Source organism: Mirounga leonina, unplaced genomic scaffold (genome assembly GCF_011800145.1).
Source record: "Mirounga leonina isolate KUSES-001 unplaced genomic scaffold, KU_Mleo_1.0 Mir_83, whole genome shotgun sequence".
Lineage (NCBI taxonomy): Eukaryota > Metazoa > Chordata > Mammalia > Carnivora > Phocidae > Mirounga > Mirounga leonina.
The window spans coordinates 3,206,985-3,233,251 of NW_023270826.1; the positions used below are offsets into that span (position 1 = coordinate 3,206,985).

At 40.9% G+C, this 26,267-nt stretch overlaps 1 protein-coding gene across 1 annotated transcript in view; it reads right to left on the minus strand.

The window, feature by feature from the left end:
• Positions 1-21,029, minus strand: part of LOC118002845 (A-kinase anchor protein 6-like) — a 286,400-nt gene extending 265,371 nt beyond the window's left edge. Inside the window, exons 1-3 of the mRNA XM_034993450.1 lie at positions 20,953-21,029; positions 17,539-17,872; positions 5,055-6,821 (exon numbers count right to left, since the gene is read on the minus strand). Coding sequence (XP_034849341.1) covers positions 5,055-6,821; positions 17,539-17,872; positions 20,953-21,029 — 2,178 coding nt within the window. The remainder of the gene's footprint in view (positions 1-5,054; positions 6,822-17,538; positions 17,873-20,952) is intronic.
• Between the last annotated feature and the right edge of the window lie 5,238 nt (positions 21,030-26,267).

A 26,267-nucleotide genomic window follows, 5' to 3' on the forward strand; every position in this document is an offset into this window, starting at 1 on the left:
GTTAATGGAGGAATTTTTATTTGTAGAGAAGAATAGGCTGTGACTTGTTTCTCAGGTTTAAAAATACTGCTTAATAAATATGTTTGCATTTGCTTGTGTATGTGTAAAGAACTTCCTACAGGACATATAAACTAAAACAACAGTGATCACCTTTAATGTGGTGGGGCCACAACATGGGGAATGAAGAGGAGACAAAGGTTTTTACTGGATATTTTTTAAATATTTTATTTATTTACTTGAGAGAGAGCAAGTGTGAGAGAGCGAGAGTCTCCCTCTCCCTCTGCCCCTCCCCCCCTTGCGCATGCTCTCTCTCTCCAAAATAAATAAAATCTTTATTTTATTTATTCTAAAGATTTTATTTATTTCTTTGACAGGAGAGAGAGAGAGAGAGTGCAAGCAGGGGGAGCAGCATAGGGAGAGGGAGAAGCAGGCTCCCCACAGAGCAAGGAGCCCAACATGAGGCTCAATCCCATGACCCTGGGATCATGACCTGAGCCGAAGGTAGACACTTAACCAACTGAGCCACCCAGGCGCCCCTGGATATTTTTAAACATATATGTTTTTAAGCCTTGTGAATATATTATATATTCAAAGAAATTAATTTTCCTACAAAATAAAAAAAAATTATACAGAAATCTTTTCACATTCACAAAACCAGCCCACTGTAAGAAAGACTCCAATGTGAGGGGTGGGGAATGATGGGAACCTAAAAGGTGTCTAAGACACTTGTCACTCAGGTGTGATCCCAGGGATTGTATCACAGCCCCATAAAGTCCCTAATGTGATGGTGGGCTTTTACGTACCTTCTACCTTGTATTCTGTGTGACTCAGAGAAGACGGGAGAACTCGGTACATGAAGGGAGGAGGAAACACACCACTCTCCATTTGGAGGTACATCCAGAAAGCAGGATGTATTCCTCAGTGTTTTATAACTTCTTCATATCAGGCCAACATTCTTCCCATGGATATCCACACTCCCTCCCTTCTTGTCTCAGCGTGTGCCACATGTATACATTCTTCCCAGCCACCTCAAACTCTCTAATCTTTTCTAAATGACACTTTCATTGGACTTTACTTTCAACTATCACCCTTTGCCTCATATTGCTCTCAACCCAATTCCTTGAGCTATGAATGATTCTCTCCCTTCTTAATCATCTATAATCCAGCTTCTACCTCCACTCTTTCATTGAGTCCATTTTTCTCTATGGCTCTCATTGACTGTCTCAACCAAATCTAAAGGTTGCTTCTTTTTCTTTGTTCTTATTCTTCTCCATTTACCTTTTGCAGAGAACAAAGCTAACGTCCATCTTACATCTCTTCTCCCCCCACTTACTTAACACCCAAGAATCCTCTCTGTCAAGTGGACCTCTTCCTTGTTCCTGCCTCATAACTGGGCTACAACTTGAGTCTCAGTTCCCACCCCTCTTTTCTCCATCTATCCTCATTCTCTCAAGGAATTAATCTATTCTCAAGACTTTACCTAGTGCGAAGGGTAAAGCACATGGAGCACGTGACTTATTAGCTGGGCAGCCCAGGAAAAGTGATTTCATCTCTCTGCACTCAGTTTCATCCACTCTAAAATGGGGATTCATTCATTCATTCAACAGTCTTTACTGAACACTTACTATGTGCCAGGCACCATTACAGGTACATTAGATTCATTAGCAAACTAAACAGATAAACATTCATTCCCTCACAGAGCTCCCGTTCTCTCAGGGGGAAATAGGAAATATACTAAAACAATAAGCATACTAAACAGAATTATATAAAATGACAGGATACAGTGAGAGCTGTAGAAAAAAACAAAAAGGGTTCAGGTTATACCTTTTATTTTTTTAAAGATATATGTATTTATTTTAGAGAGATGGGGCAGAGAGAGGGAGAGAGAGAGAACGCTGATCTCACAACCCTGAGATCATGACCTGAGCGGAAACCAAGGGTCAGACACCTAAATGACTGAGCCACCCAGGCACCCCATGGGTTATTTCTTTTAAAAGGCAGTCAGAGTAGGCTTCCCTAAGAAGTTAATATTTCAGCAGGCTCAAAAGAGGTTAAAAAAAATAAGAGCATCTGTTGGAAAGAGTGCAGGCAGAGAGAACTGACAAAGATCCTCAAGGCATGGGCATGCCCAGCTTGTTCTAGGAACAGCAGAGGCTGCTGGGAATGGGGTGAGGTGAGCATGAGGAAGAGCAGGTAGAAATCAGGTCAGAAAGGAAGTCAAGGGAACAGTCTTTGTAGGGCCTCTGAATGCAACAGGAGCTGTTGCAGGGTTTTGAGCAGAGGGGTGATATGATCTGATTCATGTCTCAAAAGGATCATTCTGGCTGCTGTGTTAGAAATAGATTGTAATAGGAGCAGGATGGGAGCAGAGAGACCAGTCAGGAGGCTAGCACCAGAGTGGGAACACTGGAGGGGGGAGAGAAGTGGTCCATTTTGGATAATAAAACCTACCTTGTAGGGCTGTTTGAGAATCGTATGAGAAAATTCCTGCAGGTAAAGTGCCTAGTAGATGCCTGATGCAAAGAAGATGTTAAATAACACCTTCTCTTATTATGTTCTATTTGCAGGTAGAATAGGTTCTCTGGGTCACTATAGGCAGATCAAAGCGAGAGTGTGATATCCAAGGTCAGCTGACCTGGGGGTTGGCAGCTGCCCCACTGAAGTGATAAAGGGAGGTTGGACTGACCAAGGGGCTTAATCTTCGTTTAGCCTTTACTTCATATCCCAACTCCAGGACAGTGTTTCCAACTGCCTACAAGACACTTCCTCTTAACAGTTCTATCATATGATCAGTATCAATGATATTGATCAATGATTGATATTGATCAATGATATTGATCAATGTATCAATTTTTTTAATTTCCTGCCTCCCCTCCACCTCTAGCCAGCTATGCATCCAAACGTTTTCTTCTATTAAAGATACACCAGTCCCCAGAGGCTGGACACTTGGCTTCATCCTTGCATAATAATGGAAACAAAACATGCTACCATTGGAAGCTGGTATTGTAGCCACCCTCTGCTTAAAACACCTCTATTTACAAAAGAAAAAACAAGGCCCAGAACAAAACATGATTAGCCATGGGCCTCTCTAGGCTTTAATGACTGAGCAATGCTTGGACCCAGTTTTCTGGATGCTTCCTTCAACAGCCCTCCCAACCCGTGCCTGTCCCACATCACACAGTCCCTCAGATTGGCTGCCACAGACCAGTTCTCTCTGCCCTGGTCACCATCACAACTGCCATGACCTCCTTCCTGTTACTGTCACCTAAATATTCCAGAAAGCCTACTGGCGGCCATGACCTACTCTGCTTTCAGTGTGCTGGCTCTGGGTTCAAACTCTTACTCTGTGATTACTAGCTGTGAGGCCTAAAGCAAGTTTCCTAACCCTGTTCTGCCTTCGCCTCTTCATCTGAAATAGTCCTACCTCCCCCCAGGACTTAAATAGAATAAGGCCTGTGAAGCTCTTATCACAGAGCCAAGCACGAAATTAGAGTCCAAGAAGCATTAGTTATTGTGGGTTTTATTACTAGTCTCAGTCACTTGCAGAGAAGTTGCCATGGGTGCCGGGTGAACATATTCTAACTGCCTTGTGCTGGCCTTCAGGGCCTTGTAGCCACCAGGTCTATTATATGCATGGGAACTTTCGCTGCTCTCTGTTCACAGACTTTCCAGTCTGGACAGCTCTGTACCTCCCACCCCCCATAAACATGCTCATTCCCAGATCCCTCCTCTGTGTTTTGGTTTATGCTCTTCCTGCCTGAAATACCCACTGTCCTTCTCTCTGTCTTAATCCTGGCATTCCCTTCAAAACTCCACCAAAGGTTCGGCACTTCACAAGAACTTCCCAGGCAAATCCTGACTCCACTGATATCACTTTTTTTTTTTTTTTACAATACTACAGTATTTACATGCAGTATATATTGATCACTTTCTTACTGAGGCATGGGCTCTCGAGCAGGCTACCTGGTCTCTCTCAGCCTCAGTCTCCTTATCCATACAATGGGGTTAATATTAGGGTTGTTGTGAGAATTGGATACATACATTCTTAGTAAACATAATCATTAATATGTGTTACCATTACATACTGACACTAACTTTTCCTTGGTTTTACACACCTTCATTTTCTTCCTTCAGGTTAGCCTGTCTATGTGTGCAATACTTAATCTAGTGTCTTAAAATCACAGCTTAAATTATGGAGCTCAGTCCTGAGAATTCTGATGGCTGTCCTCAAAGATTTCATCTAATAATCCACTCTAAAAGTACAGATTTGGGGCACCTACTGGCGGGTGGCTCAGTCACTTAAGCGAACTGACTCTTGATTTAGGCCCAGGTCATGATCAAGCCCCACGTTGGGCTCTGCGCTAGGCGTATAGCCTGCTTAAGATTCTCTCTCTCCCTCCCCCTCTGCCCCTCCCCCCTCCCCCCATTCTATTCCCCCACTCTCACTCTCTCAAAAAATGAATAAATAAAAGTACAGATTTATCCCAAATATCAACTCCTCATCTCAGAGCCCATGGGCAGTACACAGTATAGGAAGCACAGTTATTAGCCAGGGGCCTCAAAAAGGAGAAAGATTGGAGAAAAACAAAGATTTCCCCCCAAAATTAGAAATATCTGGTCTATTTCTATAGGGAATTAACATTGGGAATGGAAAGCTCTTCTGGGGTTAGAACAAACAAATAAAAAATCAGTGAGGATGACAGTATTGTATTCGAGTACTCCTGAGGTACTGGTGTGTGCTCGGCTACCATCCGACCTTATTTTGCGCTCCACTCAAAGGGCCCACCATTCGTCAGGAGCCATGTTAGGTGTGAGCAATATCAACAGAGATTCCTACACCAAGCAGGGACACATGGAGCTAATGCACTGACAATGATGCATAATCTGCCACAATGCAGTGATCATTATTGTTTCCTCTTTTCTTCCTTCAAGGAATCAGGCTTATCAAACATGGCAGCACTTCTTATAATGATGATAGGGAGGGACTGACCTTTTCCCAGCATCACTTCCAAAGATCAGGTAAGAAATCCTGCAAGTTAAGAAGACCACCTTACCTCTATTTTTTCCCATATGGCTTCATAGTTGTCTTGGTGTTGAATATCTTGCATCAGTTTCTCAATTAAAGCAGACTTTGTGGCAGAATGGCTCTCATTTTTCTCAGAGGATGCAGCTCTCTCTGACTTCTCATCGATGTATTTTTTCATACCAGAGAGAGGCATGCACAACTCCTCATCAGAAAGAATGTCACTCAGGGGCCCCGATTCCATGCTCTCCCCCAGGGAAGAGGCTATGTCACTGGATGAGCTCGGAGACACTCTGCCTAGCCTCGTATGCTTCTTCTTGACGTGGTATGTTGGATAGATCTCAGAATCCGAGTTCATTTCAGACAGTTCCCAGTCATCAATATTTTGGATGGTTTCCCCTCTGGGTTTCTGAGGCAGAAGCTTTGTTAGGTTCTCCAACTTCAACGCTAAGACTTCGGTCTGCTTCAGATGAGAGGGTAGTGCTAGGTATTCGTCAGAGCCATACCAGGCCTCCACCACCTGACCATTCCTGGTGACGTGACTTGGCGAGGAGGAGTAACTTTTTTTGCTTTTGTTTTTTGAAAGAAGGGGTACTGGAGACACGACGTTCTCTGAGCCAACAGAGCATTCGCTACTTTGAGTAAAAGGTGGTGAACTGGATGTTTCTGACTGCACTGGCAATTTGGCCTTCCAACTCTTCTTATGACATGGCTCGGGTGAGGATGTGGAAATGGAATCTGTTTCTGGCCCCTCTACGGCCTTGGGAGTACCTGAAGGAATTCCACTGGGCACAGCTGAGCTCCTCATGCTTTCAGCCTGCTTGCCTGAACCCGCTCCACATTTTGGTGTTCGGCACAGAGGCACCTCTTCTGGGGCCTTGTGTGGCTTTTTAAGTCGAGGTTTCTCTTTATGGCAGTCACTAAGCCTTCCCAGGCTGGAGGATATTTCCTTCACGTGACTTTTGACGGTGTTTTCAAGATTCCCCTCCCCCACCTTGTGCAAACACTCATACGACTGGCTGGCAGCAGAAGGGCTGTTGGGATAGGAAGACTGCAACACCAGACAAAGCTTGGATCTGTCGGGAGGATCCACCAGAGAGGGGGTGCTTCTGCTCATCTCAGGCTTGAGATCAGCCATCTGCTTCTTTCCATCAGTGCCTTTCAGATTATTCTTAAAAGTTTCCTCTTTAAGGAAAAGCCCTCTTTTTGGCAATGTGGGCTGCGTGGGGGAGTCCTCATTGTAATTAAAGCAATCTCGGATGGGTCGCTTAGGAGTTGCATTTTCACAAGGCAGAGGCTGTTGGTTCTTTGTCCCAAGTTGGAAGGAGGAACTGGATTCTTGCTTCACAGGCTCAGGAGGGTGTTGATCGGCATTTGTCAGAGCTTCCCCTGAAGATGACGTCCCAGGCATTAAGCCCAGTGGCTCCTCGACTGTCAAAGCACTGTCTTCCTCACATCCACCTTTGTCATCTGCTGAAAGAGGTACTTCAGATGCCTCTTCACTAACTGCTTCGCTGCAGTTGGAAGGGATGGGGTCGGTCACCACCGTGAGTAACCCAACACTTCGGATGAGCTCGGGGAACTCCTTTTCCATCTCACTGTAGCTCCAAGAGTCAAAGGGTTTGGTTTTGACCTGGCTAGAGGTCATGTCACCTAGGCCACCGAGCAAATCCTCACTTGGACTGTAGTCAGACAGTTCGAAAGCAGTAATACCACAATCCAGAGACAAGTAATTTTGAGAGCATTTGATAGTTAACTGTCCTGAGTCATCCACTTCTGTTAGAGAATCAAGCCGGCCCTGAAACAGACAAGGGCAACAGTTTCAGTAAATGCTACATCCATTACACTCAACTGCTATTCAAATGAAATCTCAGCAGAGGCCACCGTAAAGGGCAAAAATGCAGCAGTCTCAATTGCTTCTGGTTTAACATACAGAAAGGCATATTAATCAATTATATTGTTTTCTATAGTATCCTGTTCTTAAATATTTGGGGATTTTTCTTTAACCTGGAGAATAGAGGCTTGATAGAAATGGTCAAGGTTGAGCCAAAAATATCCATTCTTGCCTAAACTTTCCAATTTAAAATAGCCCATAGTTCATTTAAAAAGCATTTCTAGTGTGATGCCTTAAGTAATAAAATTCTGTGAACAAAGTAATATAAGAGTAAAATGTCCATGAACATCTGCCTTGCATATTGCTATCACTCCAGCACTGACCACAGTGGCTGGCTTATAGAAGATGCTCAATAAGTATGTTTAAATGGTATAATTAATTACACTAAGTCTGTCATGTTAACTTTTTATTCACAAATCACAGGAAGGTGAACTATGGAATTTGCATACCTCACAGAAACAGTTCAGAACCAGCTTCTCTTTGTACCCACCCTTTTGAAGATAAACACAGGTAATCCTGGAGAAAAGTAATGAATATCAAAACTTACCATCTTAGTCCCTGTCCCCTCTCTTTGCACGCATTTTTCTCCCCCTCTTCCATTTGTGTATGTTACATACCAACTGCCTCCCTCCCTTGTTATTTATAATTCAAGGTAGGCCAGTCTGATTTGAAATCCCCCTGTGCTAAAAAATAGCTTTACAAGTAAGTATTTTTAATTTTTAATCTTTGACTATGTGATGAAGGCTTTTGTCTCATCACTAATGCAGTTTCTTTTTTAAAGATTTATTTATTTGAGAGGAGGAGGCAGAGGGAGAGAGAGAACCCTCAAGCTGACTCCCCACTGACCATGGAGCCCAACTCAGGGCTCGATCCCAGGACTCTGAGATCATGACCTGAGCCGAAATCAAGAGTTGGCTGCTTAACTGACTGAGACTCTGGGGCACTCATCACTAATGTGGTTTCTAATATCACACAACAAATGGGGAGATTTTTGATTAACGATTTGTTTAAGACAGAAGGGCCCTGGAATCCTTTTATGCCTACCAGCTAAGGAGATCCTGATCTGATCTAGCCCCTTAGGAGATGAAGGAAGGAAACTGAAAAGTGAAGGGTCGTTATATCCCCAGACCTTTCTTCTACTGGAGGAGGAAGTGGGTGAGCAAACTGAATCGAGAAGTCATGTGGTTGCTGAACCCTGTGTCGTTCCAGCCAGGTTATCCCAAGATCTGGCCACTCTGGGACCTCACACTGGGTTTTTGTTCATTTGTTCATTTCGCTTTTGGAAATTTTCTCTCCCTTCACACCTTCACCTTGCCTTTACCTCCTACTCCCCTCAATGGTACTCCACAATATCCAGATAAAGAATAATAATAATAAGCCTCATTTAACTTTTCTAAACTTTAGTTTCCTCATGCATAAATGGGGATGGTTGATTACTACTATTACTTTTTTTTTTAAGATTTTATTTATTTATTTGACAGAGAGAGAGTCAGCAAGAGAGGGAACACAAGCAGTGGGAGTGGGAGAGGGGGAAGCAGGCTTCCTGCGGAGCAGGAGCCCAATGCGGGGCTCGATCCCAGGACCCTGGGATCATGACCTGAGCCGAAAGCAGACGCTTAACGACTGAGCCACCCAGGGGCCCCACTACTATTACTTTTTCATTTAATCCTCACAATAACTTTCTTCTGGGGTCTGTACTATTGTCCCTGTTTTATAGGGGACATATTAGAGGAGCCTAAGCCAAAAGAAGGTACATAACTAGCATATGGCCTTGCACCTAGGGGCCAAACTAGGCCTTAAATGGAGGCTTTCTGACCCAGAGTCCACACTCTGACCTCCGTATAATAATTTTCTCTGATTCATTGGATATGATTTCAAATAGACATACCCCATCCTCCAGTTTGTACTCCACATTGCCACATTGTAAAAAGTAACCTTGGGGCGCCTGGGTGGCACAGTCAGTTAAGCGTCCAAATCTTAGTTTCGGCTCAGGGTGGTAAGATCGAGCCCCGTGTTGGGCTCCATGCTCAGTGGGGAGTCTGCCTGGGATTCTCTTTCTCTCCTTCTCCCTCTGCCCCTTTACAAATTACAAACATGATGCTTAAAGTCCTTTATTAACTTCCTGCTGCTGGGTTAAAATCCCCAACCCTTCCAAGAACATGTAGAGGCCTCTCTCAAGCCACTCTCTCCTCCCTGGCTACACCCAGCCACAGTGTTCTCTTTATAGTTTTTGAACATAACGAGTTCCTTCTGCCTCAGGGCTTTTGCACATGCTATTTCCCTCCGTCAAAAAAGCTTCCCACTTACAACATCCCTTAACGAGTTCACTCTTACTTACCCCTCAGGCCTCAGATCAAACTTAACTTCTTCAACATTCCAAACTCCCACCTAAGTCAGAATTTTTTTCTTATAAGCTCTCATAAGACTATGTTGTTCATTGGATCAACATAGTTTTATGCGAGCTTATAAGAAAAATGATCTCACTGTTATGAGGAATTCTTAATCTCAGGAACAAACTGAGGGTTGCTGGAGTGGTGGGGGGTGGGAGGGATGGGGTGGTTGGGTGATAGACATTGGGAAGGGTATGTGCTATGGTGAGCACTGTGAATTGTGTCAGACTGTTGAATCACAGACCTGTACCTCTGAAACAAATAATACATTATATGTTTAAAAAAAAGAAGAAGATAGCAGGAAGGGAAAAATGAAGGGGGGGAATCAGAGGGGGAGACGAACCATGAGAGACGATGGACTCTGAAAAACAAACTGAGGGTTCTAGAGGGGAGGGGGTGGGGGGATGGGTTAGCCTGGTGATGGGTATTAAAGAGGGCACTACTGAATGGAGCACTGGGTGTTATACGCAAATGATGAATCATGGAACACTACATCAACAACTAATGATGTAATGAATGGTGACTAACATAACATAATAAAAAAATAAAACTATGTTGTTTTAACTTTAAGCATTTACCTCAATCTGTAAGTAAATACTATTGTGATTATTTGATATTTGTTTCTCCCATTGGTTTTAAGCACCACAGGAGTATGAATCACATAGAAAATGGTTGACTTAACAGAACACTTGCAACACTTAGCATGGTGGTATGCATAGAGTAAGCAATCACAGATGTATCTGTTGAATAAAAGAATGAATGCATGAACGAGGACGTTTTGGAATGTAACTCTATGACTTCGTGTAGTTTCTTCCTCTGATTATGTAGTTTTAGTTGACTCTAGTGATTAAAAGCCCAAGTTTCAGAGTCAAATGTGACCATGAGCCAGTAGCCTGATGTCACTAAACCTCATTTCCTTCATTTGTAAAAAGCAAATGACAAGCCATGTCAAGGGTTGTTGTGAGTCTTAAAGGAGTTAATAACATGAATAGGTGCTCAATAAATGTTCCCTCTTATCACTTATTATATTATTACTTTTACTAATCAAGTATATTGAGGGGGCAAGTTTCATCAAAATGAGAGGTATCCCTATGCTAAATTACACTTCACAAAAATGGGAAACTAGTATTAACTGCCAATCTCAGTAAAAATTATCTAGATGGAATTGTATGGCTTTTATGCTTCATACCTGGACCAAACCCTTTAAATAACAAAGTCAGAAGCCAAAACCACCAAGGAATGAGCCAGCCAAACAAAAGTCACACTTTATGCAATTTTTAAGAGAGTAATATGGAACCCCTTATTTAAAAGCAGCTTGTAGGGCGCCTGGGTGGCTCAGTTGGTTAAGCGACTGCCTTCGGCTCAGGTCATGATCCTGGAGTCCCTGGATCGAGTCCCGAATCGGGCTCCCTGCTCGGCAGGGAGCCTGCTTCTCCCTCTGACCCTCCCCCCTCTCATGTGCTCTCTGTCTCTCTCATTCTCTCTGTTTCAGATAAATAAATAAAATCTTTAAAAAATAAAAAATAAAAAATAAAAAAAATAAAAGCAGCTTGTATTTATTTAAATTTTTAAATTTGGTTGTTCAGTACTCAGAACCTATTCCTTCACACAATCAGTATTATAAATGATGGTTAAGTTCCCAAGCTATCCCATAAGTTGGTATTTAAATTACTAACTACAGCATTAAGGAGGGCATGTGTTGTGATGAGCACTGGGTGATATACGCAACTAATGAATCGTTGAACACTACATCAAAAACTAATGATGTACTATATGTTGGCTAACTGAACATAATAATAAAAAAAGAAAAGAAAAACAAAACAATAAATAAACAAATTACTGGCTAGTTGAAATTTGGATTATTTTCTATCATTTTTATCATAAAAGTACAGCACTGCAGCTACTTAAGAAAGGTGAAAGAGGTTTTAAGTAAAAGTGTTTCTATGATGGGTAGAGAAAAAGAAATTTGAGAGTTCAGGTAAAAATTAGACCCCTACAAGTGTCAGTCACCTGTTTCTCTAGCCCTGGGAAAGTATTTGGTGTCCACCGTGATGGTCACAGACTCCTAAGATCAGGAATACTGTTATGCTTGAAAATAACTGGTACTCAATAAAAGATATTAGATGAATACATGGTGTGAGACTACATTTCAGATAATAGGGTATGGCTACATTTTCCTAAGTCTTCCCCTGAAGATCCTTTCCCTAGCCAGTCTTTTGTTTGGGAAAGAAAATACCATACTCAAAAACACTTGGTGCCCCAAAGGGAACCCTCTCCCATCCTGTTCCCAACCAGGCCAACTATTTCTGTACATGGCTGACTGTCACTTAGAGGTAACTATTTTTAATAAGACTGCATTTTTAATGTGGAAAAAATCCCTCCCTGAAAAACAAAACAAGGAACAGCACACAGCGTATCATTTCATATCCTAAAGACCAAATGATAAGCATCTACCCATGCAGTGTTTTTAACACAGTTTGTTATTAAGAACATTCTTCAAAAGTACTTTTTCTAGATTTCACCATGCAATTTAAAAAAAAAAGAAAGTTCTGGGCGCCGAGTGGCTCAGTCGTTAAGCGTCTGCCTTCGGCTCAGGTCATGATCCCAGGATCCTGGGATCGAGCCCCACATCGGGCTGCCTGCTCAGCGGGAAGCCTGCTTCTCCTTCTCCCACTCCCCCTGCTTGTGTTCCCTCTCTCGCTGTGTCTCTCTCTGTCAAAAAATAAATAAAATCTTAAAAAAAATAAAATAAAATAAAAAAGAAAGTTCTCTGAAGTATCTCAGAGGAGATGAATAATAAGTTTCATTTCTTAAAATATTGCTTGGTAATACTAATATTTTTAGCCCCGTGGCTTTGTTCTGGACCACTGTCCCAGACAGTTTTCTAATGCACGCAAGTAATAGTCTCAGGTGGGTAGAGGGGTGGGGAAGAGTGCACATTGTTTTTACAGTCCTTTTTTACTTCAGAAATATCACATTTAATTGTGAAGGGCCATTAGCTGTGTCATGGCTGCCTAGCACTGTGTCAACTCAAATGTACCCCGATTTAATATGCTATGAAGCAGTTTCTCAGATGAAGCTTATGTTTTATGGAGATGGTAATTTATTCACTTTATTGCTGGCTTCAATCTTCTCTGAGACATCAAGGAAACTCTTCCCCCACTTCCCCAGTTTGAAACAAAATTTTTGCTTTGTTCCTCACCCATAATTAAGTTAACTGAAGCTCTAGTTCCAAACGTCTTCTTAGATCTTTCTTCTTTTAACATTACATTTTGCTACCAACGAATATGAGATAATATTCATAATTTAGAGACTTGAAGATCTCCTTATTAAAATGCCCCCAAAGTTCTATCAGTGTCCACTGTTACGTCAAGGTCAGTTTTGTACACTGACTTAGTGTTCTTACTGAGAAGAGAGTTGGAAATAGAATTTTACTGTTTTAATCATGGGTACAGTAAAAAATGTTGTATGCCCCCCCACCCCTTCCTCCCCTAATCTCACTACATGGTGTTTGTTACACTTCAGCTACTAACATATACATTCACAGACCTCTTACCAGAATGCCACCCCCCCGAGTCTTTAGACCACATGAACTAGATTCTTGATCCGATTCCTTGTAGGCCTACCATGTTGGGATTCTATGGTTCTGGATATGTTCTGGAGAGCAGCAGTAGACCGAGAAGAGCAAGTAATGATAGGAAAATGGAAAGCAAAGCAAAGTTTACTTTCTGATAGGCAAGGGGAAAAGACACAAAAATATTTTAGTATGTTTTATTTATACTATAGTCATTATTTTTAAGAATCTCCATTTTCTACAGGCTAAAATTTTAAGTCAAATGAATAATTTCCAAGATAAATCCTAGTCCATCAACCTGAAATTGTATCTCCCTCTTCTATCCCTAAAGTAGTGATTATCTGCATTATTTAATTGAATTCAACTCATGAGACTTTTATTTACAATGATACAAATAAGGCGCTATGGGAGATAGAGATGATTCTAATCTGGTACCAACACTCATGCAGTTCGAATCCAGCATGTACTCTGTCATGATATAAATGGACCTATGACAAGGGCTCGTAGAAGAACACACAAAGTGCTTCGGGTACATGCTCTAGAAAGACAAATGCATTCCCACAGAGAGGGTAAGTATCATGTGGGCAAAGTGCTTACTTAGCACACCATCTGGCATATGGTAAGTTTTTAATCACTGTTTGCTATTGTGTTCATATTATTAACAGTTACTACCTGTGTGATTTTACCTCTCTCAATATCATCTGTGAAATAAGAATACCAGCACCTTCCCTGCCTACCTCCCAGAACTGTTTTGAGGAACTAACAAAAATATTAAGATGATTCCTAAGATGTATTATTACTCATCTTTGAATGCCTAGTGTCGTATATATAGTAGGAAATCAGTAAATATTTCGGGGAGATAGAAAGGAAAGCAGGAAGGAAGGGAGGGGTGGAGGAAAGGAGGAAAGAATTACTATTATTACAATAGAGCTCGATTAAGAGCTGGTTTTTTTGTTCTATTTAATTATTCCTAGATTTATGTCCTTAGGTAGTCACTTAACCTCTCTCAGATTCAGTTTTTCCATCTATAAAATGGAACTATTTTTAATATCTCTTACACTCCTTACTAAATGAAACAATAAATATAAAGTATTTATCAAAGTATCTGAAATATGAAAAATTTCAGTACAAAACATTTTTTACACCATGTTGAGCTTTGCCCTATTTTTTTACTTGTTTAGTTGGTTGGTTTTGCTTTGGCAAAACATTTGCTAATTTGCTCACAAAATATGGCCTGCATCATGTTTAAATAAAAGAACTAAGCTTATGCATTTTGTTTTTGCAAAGACAGAGAGAAAACTTGCCACTTTTTCAACTTTCCAACTTATTCTTTAATGTGGCTCAGAAACTCAACTAACTTACAAAAAGAGAAAATGAATTCACTTTCACTGGAAGGACATCTACGATTTCAGTTTATCAGCCTGTTTTATGCCATTTCCCTCTTCATTCTATAAATCTTTAATAGCTTAATGTATTCTATAAAGCTTAGAATTTTATCCTAATTCCTTTCCTATTTTCCACAGTCCCAGTGTGCTTACTGGCAGAAACAAATACAACCAAGCAGTCTTTGAAATGTTCTCATGGAGTCACACTAGAGGCACAAACAGGACCAGGTTTCCATATCTTTAGGAAGGATGGTAATGGAAACAGTGCTTTAATTCATAGAAAAATATCCACAAAGCAGATGGCTAAGAATCCACTGTTCTTTTACCCTTCATACAACATATTCTTGCATATTTATGACAGAACTAAAGAATTTCAAATATGAAAATGCACAAAATTGTTTCCAATCCAATCTGTAAATAACTGTTGAGCTCACATTGTGAGAACCATCATGGACACTACTTAATATAAACTCAAAACATAGAGCACTGGCCAGTGACAATTAGTTAGCCTCAATGGCTTTTCATGGTTACCTGGGCTAACCATCTCTTGAATGACCCAAGGTCAAATCAGTGCATGATGAACGTATTCCACAAAACAACAACGATGATAACAATAAACCCTAGCATATTGCTATATCTCCTGCTCTACAACAAAGAGTTGGTGATCAGTAAATGGTTCTTTAATGAATAAATATGTAAAATGAACTGGTTTTATCCAGTGATTTCTTATGCCCCCTTCTAGGAGTAGAAAGTGGGCAGATCTGATGACTGATCAATCCTGGACATTGGACAGAGCCTGCAGGACACATAAGGAGGAACACTAACAACAACAAAAACATATATAGATTGGGGATGGCAGGTAGATATCTAAAGAAGGAGCTCTTCAGAATTTAGATCTATCTTTCCCAGTTCTCATCTCTACCTCATCGGTGTACACCTCATGAATACCACATTTAGGGCAGAGTTGGACAGTTTGGGATTCTTTGTAGTCTCCCAGGACCACCAGAGTCCCAGTCAGGGCCCCTCTAAGGATCCCATCTGGGAGGAATGGCATCTGGGCACTAACACACACACACCCACGTATTCATTCTGTGATTAAAAAAAGGACTCTACCAAAGTCTGTATCATCTCCCTCACTGCCACAGTAACAGGAAAAGCCAAATGAAAACAAAGAACATAGGGCGCCTGGGTGGCTCAGTTGGTTAAGCGACTGCCTTCGGCTCAGGTCATGATCCTGGAGTCCCTGGATCGAGTCCCTGGATCGAGTCCCGCATCGGGTTCCCTGCTCGGCGGGGACTCTGCTTCTCCCTCTGACTCTCCCCCTCTCATGCTCTCTCTATCACTATCTCTCTCAATAAAATAAATAAAAATCTTTAAAAAAAAAAGAAAACAAAGAACATAAAGCTAGAAGTGAGCCCAGTAGCTTTTGATTCTCATAAACTTCCAGGGCCTGTGGGGAATTTGCTAAAGCAAGAGCATCATTATTACGAAAACAATAATTAACAAGTATAAATCATTTATGAGAATAGGCACAGATTTGTTTTGTGTTGTTAAAAATGTTGGAGCCACTGAAACATTAATTAATACTGAATTATGCAACACTCGTTATAAGGCCTTTTAATCTTATTTATTTATATAAATAAACTTCCAAAATATATTGTAAACTTCTACAATATATATTTCATAAACTTCTACAGTATATATTTTCCACAAAACCAAGGGTAGGACATGAATGTGGAAGTCAAGAGCCAAGGGACTATATATACACACACACATTCTATGATTCTATATGCCATATCTATCTAGCTATCTACACATACACACACACACACACACACACACACTTGCTTAGTTAGCACAATGCTTTGCTCCTATATATGTCAATTTTATGTGGGATTAGGAGAGTTCACTTGGATTCAAATTCACTGTGTTCATTCTTTTCTCTTTTAAGATTTTATTTATTTATTTATTTATTTATTTGAGAGAGAAAGTGTAAGCAGGAGTGGGAGGGAGGTGCAGAGTGAGAGGAAGAGGGACAAGCAGACCCCATGCTGAGTGTGGAGCCCGACACGAGGCTCAATCTCACGACCCCAAGATCATGACCTGAGCTGAAATCAAGAGTCTGATGCTTAATCGACTGAGACACCCAGGTGCCCCCACAGTGTTCATTCTTTTTTTTTTTTTTTAAGATTTTATTTATTTGAGAGAGAGAATGAGAGACAGAGAGCACGAGAGGGGAGAGGGTCAGAGGGAGAAGCAGACCCCCCCGCTGAGCAGGGAGCCCTATGTGGGACTTGATCCCGGGACTCCAGGATCATGACCTGAGCCGAAGGCAGTCGCTTAACCAACTGAGCCACCCAGGCGCCCCACAGTGTTCATTCTTAAGCCATGCATCAAAAGTGACAACAACAAACTCTTTAAACTACTCTTAATATGAGTACAAAAAATCCAAATACATTGGTTGTGTAAAATCCTAAAGCTCATTTGACTCATTGCATCCAGAATAGTTTTTTCAAAGCATGAATTTAATCATGCCAATTCCCCTAACAAACTCTCCTGTTGTCCCTAAAATAAAGTCCAAATCTTCTAATATGACTTTTCATCTTCATAATCTGACCTCTCCTTCCCTATTAGTTCAAACCCTGGTGCCTTGAACTTTTTGCTCCAGTGTTGTCTATAGCTCTCTGAGCTTCTTATTCTCTTACTTCTGGATCTTTGATGAAGCCATTCCTTCTGTCTAGAACCTCTATTACTCAGTCTAATCCTGCTTCTCCTTCAGGTCCCAGATTGGACTCACTTCTTTTAGAAAAGCTTTCCTGTCTGAGTTAGGTGCCCCTTCTCTGTCCTCCGGTGGCATCATGTGGACTTATCACAATCTGCCCTTAATGTCTGTCCTTTTGTCTTTATTGGGTACTAGACTCCTTGAAGGCAAAGACCACATTTTGGTCACTATTACATTCTTAGCACCTAGTGCCTAGCCATAGTAAGTGCTCAATAAATATTTATCGAATAACTGAATGGGGAACAAGAAGCCAGGTTAGCACCAACCACGATGGGTGGTATCTGTGCAAACTATCAGGTGTGAATTAACTCTGGTCTAAAGTTTTATTCACATTAGAAGGGCCCTAGCCTCCGGTCACTATACCTAGATTCAAAGCCCAGCTCAGGACCTGATTATTTACCTACAAAGAATTCCTATCCCACATCTCTGAACTGAAAACATTCTCCAATGGTCACACTTAATAGCACGTTACTTGGCTTCAAATACCCACCTCCTTTGTCTCTTCAGAGAAAGCTTGCAGAATGTCCGTCTGCCTGGTGTAGTTGCCATTGGCATCCTGCAGACCCTGCAGAATCCGCTCCCGCAGAACCAGCACGGAGACTCGGAGCTGGTGCCAGAGGAGCTGTACGGCATGGATGTCCACAATCACATTGACGGAGTAGGACAGCAGCTTCAGGGAGAACTCCGTTTCAAGAAGCGCATGAATTTGCTCCACATGATCCGAAATATCTTCACAAATGTCCTGCAGTAAAGAAAAGCAAAATACATGAAGACTATTTAGCCTTATTCTAGGGACGGGGGTGGGGGGGTGAGTCACTCCTTCACTTGACACCAGTTGTCAGGGCCCCCAGGTCAGGTAAACCACATGTCGGATGACCTGCCTTTGTTTTAGATCAGATACCTAGTGGCAGGCCGTATTCCTGGGCACTGGCCCTTCAGTGCACACAGCTAAGTTGATCTTTTTGTAAAACAGAAAGGTGCTACTATTCTTTCTGATTTAATTATTTCACTTTGAAAGTTTAGCCAAGGTGAGAGCTCACCTCACAAATCCACTCTATTCTCTTTATTTACTGTTTGTTTGGGATCCTGGCAAGGGAGCCAACAGCTGTTTTCTGGGCTAGTGGTGAGCCCCTCTGAGCGCACAATATCTCAGGATAGATGCATCATCCAGATACTGAGCAGGAAGAAAGATGGGCTAGAATGTGTCCTTCATGGGAACTCCCAACCATTCTCAATGAACCATGGGGTCGCCTTTGGTGTAAGAGATAATTGTCACATTTTCACAATAACAGATTTTAATATTTAAATTCATAAGGAATATCTAAGTTTCAACCCACACTTTGTAATCAGAATCACTCTTTTCTTAAACCTTTCTATTTGAGTATAGTCGACACACAATGTTACATAAGTTTCAGGTGCACGACATAGCAATTCAACTTCTCTAAATGTTATGCTATGCTCACCACCAGTGTAGGTATGATCGGTCACCATACAGCGCTATTACAATATCATTGACTATGTTCCCTATGCTGTGCCTTTTATCCCTGTGATACTTATTCATTGCATAATTGGAAGTCTGTATTTCCCACTCCCCATCCCCCATTTTACACATCCTCCCTCCCCCCTTCCCTCCAGAAACCATCAATTTGTTCTCTATATTTATAGGTCTGACAGAATTACTCTTAAGAAAGAAAGCCAGAGCAAAATAAGTCAATCAGAGAAAGACATGTATCATATGACCTCACTGATATGAGGAATTCTTAATCTCAGGAAACAAACTGAGGGTTGCTGGAGTGGTGGGTAGGAGGGATGGGGTGGCTGGGTGATAGACACTGAGGAGGATATGCACTATGGTGAGTGCTGTGAATTGAGCAAGACTGTTGAATCACAGATCTGTACCTTTGAAACAAATAATACATTATATGTTAAAAAAAAAAAAGAAGAAGAAGAAGTTAGCAGGAGGGGAAGAATGAATGGGGGGAGATCGGAGGGGGAGACGAACCATGAGAGATGATGGACTCTGAAAAACAAACTGAGGGTTCTAGAGGGGAAAGGGTGGGAGGATGGGTTAGCCTGGTGATGGGTATTAAAGAGGGCACGTTCTGCATGGAGCACTGGGTGTTATACGCAAACAATGAATCATGGAACACTACATCAAAAACTAATGATGTAATGTATGGGGATTAACATAACATAATAATAAAAAAAATAAAATAAATTAAAAAAGAAAGAAAGAAAGCCAGAAAAAACCCAAGGACAAAGAAAGATAAAAATACAGTTTAGTTTTTAAGACTTGGACATTTTAAACAAAAACATTATTAAATCAAAGTTTCAATCTTTTCCACACATACTATTAGGTAGGCAGACTTGGTGTTTGATATATCACTTGTCCTTATAATTTCCCAAACTTTCATTGTGCTGTCAGAGGCCCCAGCATGAAATGGGTAGCATCAGTGGTAATATTTACTTGAGCAGTTTGAGTCCATTAAGCATCAAAAGGATGTATATGTCAGCTAAAAGTACTCGGTGATTCATTTTTAGTTATGCATCAGTGATTTTTTTTAAATGGGGCTTTTATTTATGATTTTTGTTAAGGCTAAAATTTTAGTATAACATTTGAGGTCTGAGTCCTATCATGAGTATCCAGTCATTCTGTGCTGGAAACATAACCTTTCAATTTTATATAATTCAATTATTTATTTCTAAAGAAAAACTAAAATGGAATCTGTATTTACTGTGTAATAGTAGGCTAAAAAAAAAATCTATTGAAGAATGATGGAAAGTTGTGCTGAATTTTTAGTAATAATGTATAATTCCAATAAATGTTCCAATATTATTTCTTAAAATTCAAGAACTAATTGGTGATAGTTACATAAATTGGTGGTAATAATCTGATACAGATTAAAAGTTCAAAGGGATGTTGGAGTCCTAATTAGGTAAAGTTCTTACAAATGTGGCCCATGAGCACATGCAGTCCAAAAGAGAAGTGGGGCAAAACTCACATTACCTTATTAACCAGTACACGGGAACCACTCACAGCTAGATTAGCCAGTCTCCGCTGCCCTTCGGCACATGACAGCGGGTGTCCACTGCTATCATCAAATATTCCATATTGCCTGAGTCTCAACGGATGCCTGCTTGGAGCATCTACTCTATTTGTCCCCTACACCTCTTATTCCTGATACCTCAACCACCATCCCAAAGCAAATGTCCTGTATCCTTTGCCCTTTTAGGATGCTCATTTCTATGTAGTACTGTGTTACCTTGGGAAACTCTCTTTCTCCCACTGCTGATCTCTTCCAAATTCTCTGTACTTTCCTGGCTAATATTTTGACTCCATTGTAAAACAAACAAACAAACACGCTACTTAACTTTTTCATGGAAGAGTACATCTATCTCCTGCTCTTACCCAAAGCTGACTCTGTCCAAGGTTCCTGCTTCCCCCACCACCCTTCCAGTGAAGGCTGTTCAGTCTCCTAGCCCTCACCTGAGAGATGGGAAGCAGAAGGCTGATAAGGGAAGGGCAAGCCTCACTGCTTCTTTACCACTTTCTGATCATTTTTCTTTTGCCCTCATACTAACACCCTTTGTTTCACTAGGTGCCTGTTGTCTGCTAAGCCTTCCCAACTTCCTTCTTCATTACTAGTCTTCTCTTTCACTCCTCCACACTGAAGACTGCAGTGGCTCAGTTTTCCTCTCCATACCTAGAAGACCATTATCTTAGGTACTTCAGTATTCACACTGATGAAACAACCAATACCCTAGCCTCAAATGCCCTTTACTCCACAACCCTTAAGACCTTCATACATAATCCCCTGGGATAACTCTCTGCCATAGCTCTACTTTGAACCTTGTCATCACTCCACCTGTGGAACAATATCAGAAAGTCCCCTATGCCACTAACCTCTCTTTGTCTGACTTTTTCACTCCCATTCTCCCACTACAGGTGCTCTTCAACCCCATCATGGCCACCAGCCCCATTTTTCTGACATACCAGCCCCCTCCTAGCACAGCCTCTACAATGATCACTTCAACCACTCCCTTGGCGGTGTTCTCCACTTCCTCAAACTCTTTATTTCATAATTTGGATTTGTTAGTATCCATCTCCTGGGTCCCACTATGATCCTGCAGATGCAGAATACCTTATATACATAGGAGAGGAAAAGGTTTGGGTAACTTTTATGCCACCTGCTCTGAATACCCAAATAGGCATTTCTCAACCACACCATTCCCACCCTCCCCTACAGTATGTTATATATAATCTTGGCACCATGAAAACTACATGCCATCACTCTTCTTACACATAATTTGGCTCCTCCATGATGAATGTAGGAACTTAGTCAGAGCCAGGTCAGGGGTCAAGATGGCCAGGCAACTATCCAGGGGCACTGAAGCAACAACGGTGCCAGTTAAGCTTTTCACACCCTCCTCCTAACATATCTGTGAAATATAAATTGGCCCTGTACCTACAGAAGCAGATGGCCCCCAAGGAGAAAGAAACATTCTCCCCACAAGAGCTGACCTCCCTCTATTGAGTGTTTTGGCAATGTGCATGTGCAGTATCTGCTGAAATTCTGACACTAAATAACTTTCTGGAGTCTATACAGTTATTTATTTTTATGCCCTCTACTCTGCTACCAGGTGTCTGGTTTGACAAAATTACATGCACACACAAATTGTAGAACAAGAACTGTAGAAACCTGAGTGTCTATAAAGGAGATAAGATCAAGAAAGGGATGAGGATGTTGAAGATTGTATGAGTGACAGCATGGAACCCTTTCCAGCATCAAGGGGAGAGATGGCTTAGTACACCAGTATATCTTCTATAAAGTAAGTTATTCCTGGAAATTCATCTTTCATAATATTAGCCTGAAATTATCCCATTTCTCCTGTTCACACCTAATTCTGGTCAGTATTCCTATCAATTTCAGCCCTTCTCCCCATTGTTATCTCTACCAGACCTTTCTTCTCTGACCTTCAGATTCCTCTCCTGACTCCCAAGTATGCCTTAACTGGGACAAGGTCATGATGGACAGATCCACCAGTCCAGACTTCTCTCGTTCTTAAAATCCCAAATTCAGTCTATTGCTCTTAAAGGCAGCTCTCATCTCTTGTATGCCATGTCCACAAACAGAGAGCTAGAGGACTCTGGGACTGTGTGGAGGTTGGGGAAGGCAGATCCAGAGAGGGGCAACCACGGATACCAAGAAAAACTGTTGTCCTTCAGAAGTGTGCCTGGAGTTGGCCCTGTTGTCCTATTCTGTTATGAATACATGAAAGCAAGTACATCTAACTTCCTATAAATATGGCAACAAAATGCTGTTTCCTATAATTATGAAGATTTCATCATCATCGTCAGAACATAGCTTCATTCCCAGAGTTTATATTTTGGTATATGAATGTTCTCCCCAACTAGAGGGTTGGTTCCTCAGCGCCTCTTCATATAGTTAGTGGCTATCAATAAGTTGGGCACTCAAGAATTCTGATGTGGATCTTACTTTAACATACTAACAATGAACAAAAACTTAACTTTTGCAGATAGACTTATGTAGTTTTACTTTTCAATATCATCAGTTGGTATCAATTACTTTAGCTACTTAAAATCTCCCATAATTCTATATGAATTTCATTCATTCCCTTATGTCTTTTCCTCTGAGAAAAGATGTTCTCCAGCAAGCCCATTTAGATGAGTAAATCAACAGACTTCTCAAAGAATAATAAACTTTTAAGTTGAGGATAGTTTTTAAATGTTCTTCAAGCAATAACATTTTTTTTTAAGATTTTTTATTTATTTATTTGAGAGAGAGAGAGAGAGCACATGAGGCGGGGGGGAGGGTCAGAGGGAGAAGCAGACTCCCTGCTGAGCAGGTAGCCCGATGCGGGACTCGATCCCGGGACTCCAGGATCATGACCTGAGCCGAAGGCAGTCGCTTAACCAACTGAGCCACCCAGGCGCCCCAAGCAATAACATTTTTTATAGATCCTCAAATTGTCCCTGGTGCAACCCATAATTATTAAGGATAGAAGGATAATGTCTTTAGAAATTAGTCACTTCTGTTTTTTTCAGTGAATATGTGGAGCACCCACTATGTACTAATCCATGCACTGGGGATACAAAGTTGAATAATGCCAGTGCTTGACCCCGCCATTGTGGAGCCCCCTGCCAGGTAGGAAGGGGCATGTAACCAGAAATCATAATTGGGAAGGTAAGTGTTCAGTGAGAGTACACAAATGAGGAGGAAATGACTGTGCCCATGGAGGAAAACAGGAAAGGAGCAAGAAAGCTTTCCTAAGGAAGTAAAGTTTGGCTCTTGAAGGAGACAACCAGGAGGATGAGGCAGAGAAGAGCATTCCAGGGAGTAGCAGGTGTCAATGTGGTCTCCCTAAATATGGACTTGGGGTTTGGCACTGATTTTCCTTAGTCATACCATATTATACACAACCCATAAAAGAAAAAAAATTGATTTCATCAAAATTTAACTAAAATTAAAGATATTTTTAGGGAAAAGATAAGTTACCAGGAAAATATTTGCAAATCACCTATCCAATAAAGGATTTATATCCAGAATATCATAGCTCCCTCTGATCTATGGGAGATACGTTCCAAGAACCCCAGTGGATGCTTGAAACAACAGATAGTACCAAACTCTATATATACTATGCTTTTTCCTGTACATACATTCCTTTGATAGAGTTTAATTTATAAATTAGGCACAGTAAGAAATTAACAACAATAATAAAACAGAACAATTTTAACAACATGCTGTAATAAAAGTTATATGAATATGGTCTCTCTCTTTCTCAAAATATCTTACTGTATAGCTCTCACCCTTCTTCCTCCTATGATGTGAGGTGATAAGACACCCATGTGATGAGAAGAAGTGAGGTGAATGACATAAGCAGTGTGATGTAGTGTCAGGCTACTACTGACCTCTTGACAATACATCAGAAGGAGGATCATCTGCTTCCAGACTGCAATTGATCACAGATAAGGAGGAACTACTGTATATAAAGAATTTTCAAAACTCAACAGTAAGAAAACAACTAATCTAATTATATACTGGGCAAAACACTTACACATTTTACCTAAGTGGGTATAATGATGGTTAAAAAGCACATGAAAAAACTTTCAGCCTCATTAGCCACTAGAGAAATGCAAATTACAACCACAATGAGATACCTCTATATACCTATTAAAATGGCTAGAATAAAAAATTTGCAATAATACCAAGTGCTGAGAAGTTCCAGAACAACTGGAACTCTCCTACCCTGCTAGTGGAATGCAAAATACCGTAGTCACTCTGGAAAACAGGTTAGCAGTTTCTTACGAAGTTAGAGATACACTACCATAGGACCCAGCAATCCCACTCCTGAGTGTTTACCTTAGAGAAAGAAAAGCTTAGGCACATTCACAAATGAAAAGAAGCTACTCATACTCACCAAAACCTAAATGCCCTTCATTGACTAAATGGAAAAACAGACTATAGTACATCTACATAATATACAACAAATGGGGGGGAAATCTACTGATACATGTAACATCCAGCACATGGCGTTCACACGCTGTGGCGTTCACAATCACTCACAGCACAAAATGCACCGAATACATTATGTTGCCAACTGGCCACTTCGCTCAACCTTTCTGACACACTGTGGCCTCAAAACTGCAGCTGCTGCTGCCTATCTTTGAAACAGGAATCTCCTATGGTTACTGAGGCCGCTCATACAAACACTGACCTGAGACTGTTTACAAATACACTCTAGCTGGTTGGGCATTTTTCTTTTAATTTAGTTGTTGTGTTTATGTGAGAGAGGTGACTTTTCTTTTCTTTTCTCTCTTTTTTTTTTGTAGGATTGTTGTATATTTTCCAGTTGTAACTTGTTTTTTTCTTGACAGATACAGTGCTTTTATGTATTTAACCAGTATGTTCAGTTCTCACCAGCATGTGATAGGGATGAGGGCACCCTTCCTGTGAGCTCTAATGCTTCAGCTCCTGCAACTTGTCCCTGGGAGACGATCTGTTCGTTGTCTCATCATAAGGCCACCATGCCCATGCCCATTCTCAACCATTCTCGAAACACCTGGAAGGTTTTCTTGTGAAATGATAAATATCCATGGATCAACATTCTTCCAAAGTGGCCCAAACTGCCAATCTCCAGACTGTGTGTATTTGGAGGGAAACCCACCCCTCCTGCAACTTCCTCGCCTGGGTACTAAAGCAATACTTGGCACCTCAGTTTCATGAAGTCCCATAAATACAGTCCTTCCCCTTCTCTCTGCTTCTTGCTTCCCCATATGCAATCCCCAAATGAGAAAACACAGAAAATCCCCCCGATACCTACAAGCTGCTTCTCCATGGGAAAAAAACAAAAAACAAAAAACCAGTAATTGGCAGGCATTTCTCCATTCATCTAAAACCCCAAATAATGTTTCTCTTTTTCTTCTCCTAAAAATAATTTTAATGTTTCTCTCAAAACATTCTTGACTTATATTTGTGTAACTACAGGACACATTCAAATGGTTTTTCTAAGAAACTATGAATTAAAGCCTGCTTTTTAAAGGACAGTCAGGCCTCCTTTACTTCCATTGCTTCCCTATCACAGTTTCAGAAATCTCAAACCCTTAGCTTAACCAGTGCATACCATTACATTTAGAAAAATATAAATTACATTTACAAAAAGTTTTCATGATCTAAAGTCGGTAAGAAGAGAACTAAATTTTCTGTACATATTCAAAGTCTTAATGGAAAACGCCATATCATCATGACTGTTCATTTTGTTTACTAGGAATTGTAGAAATAAATTATTAAAGTATCTTTTACCCATATGCTCACCATATGTGTGTGTGTTCACTAGAAAAAGTTGAGAAGAAATTCTTACCTAATACATGGACTTTATATTTTAAAATACAGATCAAGGGAACACCACAGTTACTTGGTTAAAAAAACACACAAGTGAGCCATTTTTTTTTTTTTGCCTTGAATTCTTTTTTTTTTTTTTGTAGTTTTTAATTTTATTATGTTAGTCACCATATATCATTAGTTTTTGATGTAGTGATCCACGATCCATTGTTTTCGTAAAACACCCCGTGCTCCATGCAGTATGTGCCCTCCTTAATACCCATCACCGGGCTAACCAATCCCCCCTCCCTCCTCCCCTCTAAAACCCTGTTTGTTTCTCAGAGTCCATAGTCTCTCATGGTTCATCTCTCCCTCCAAT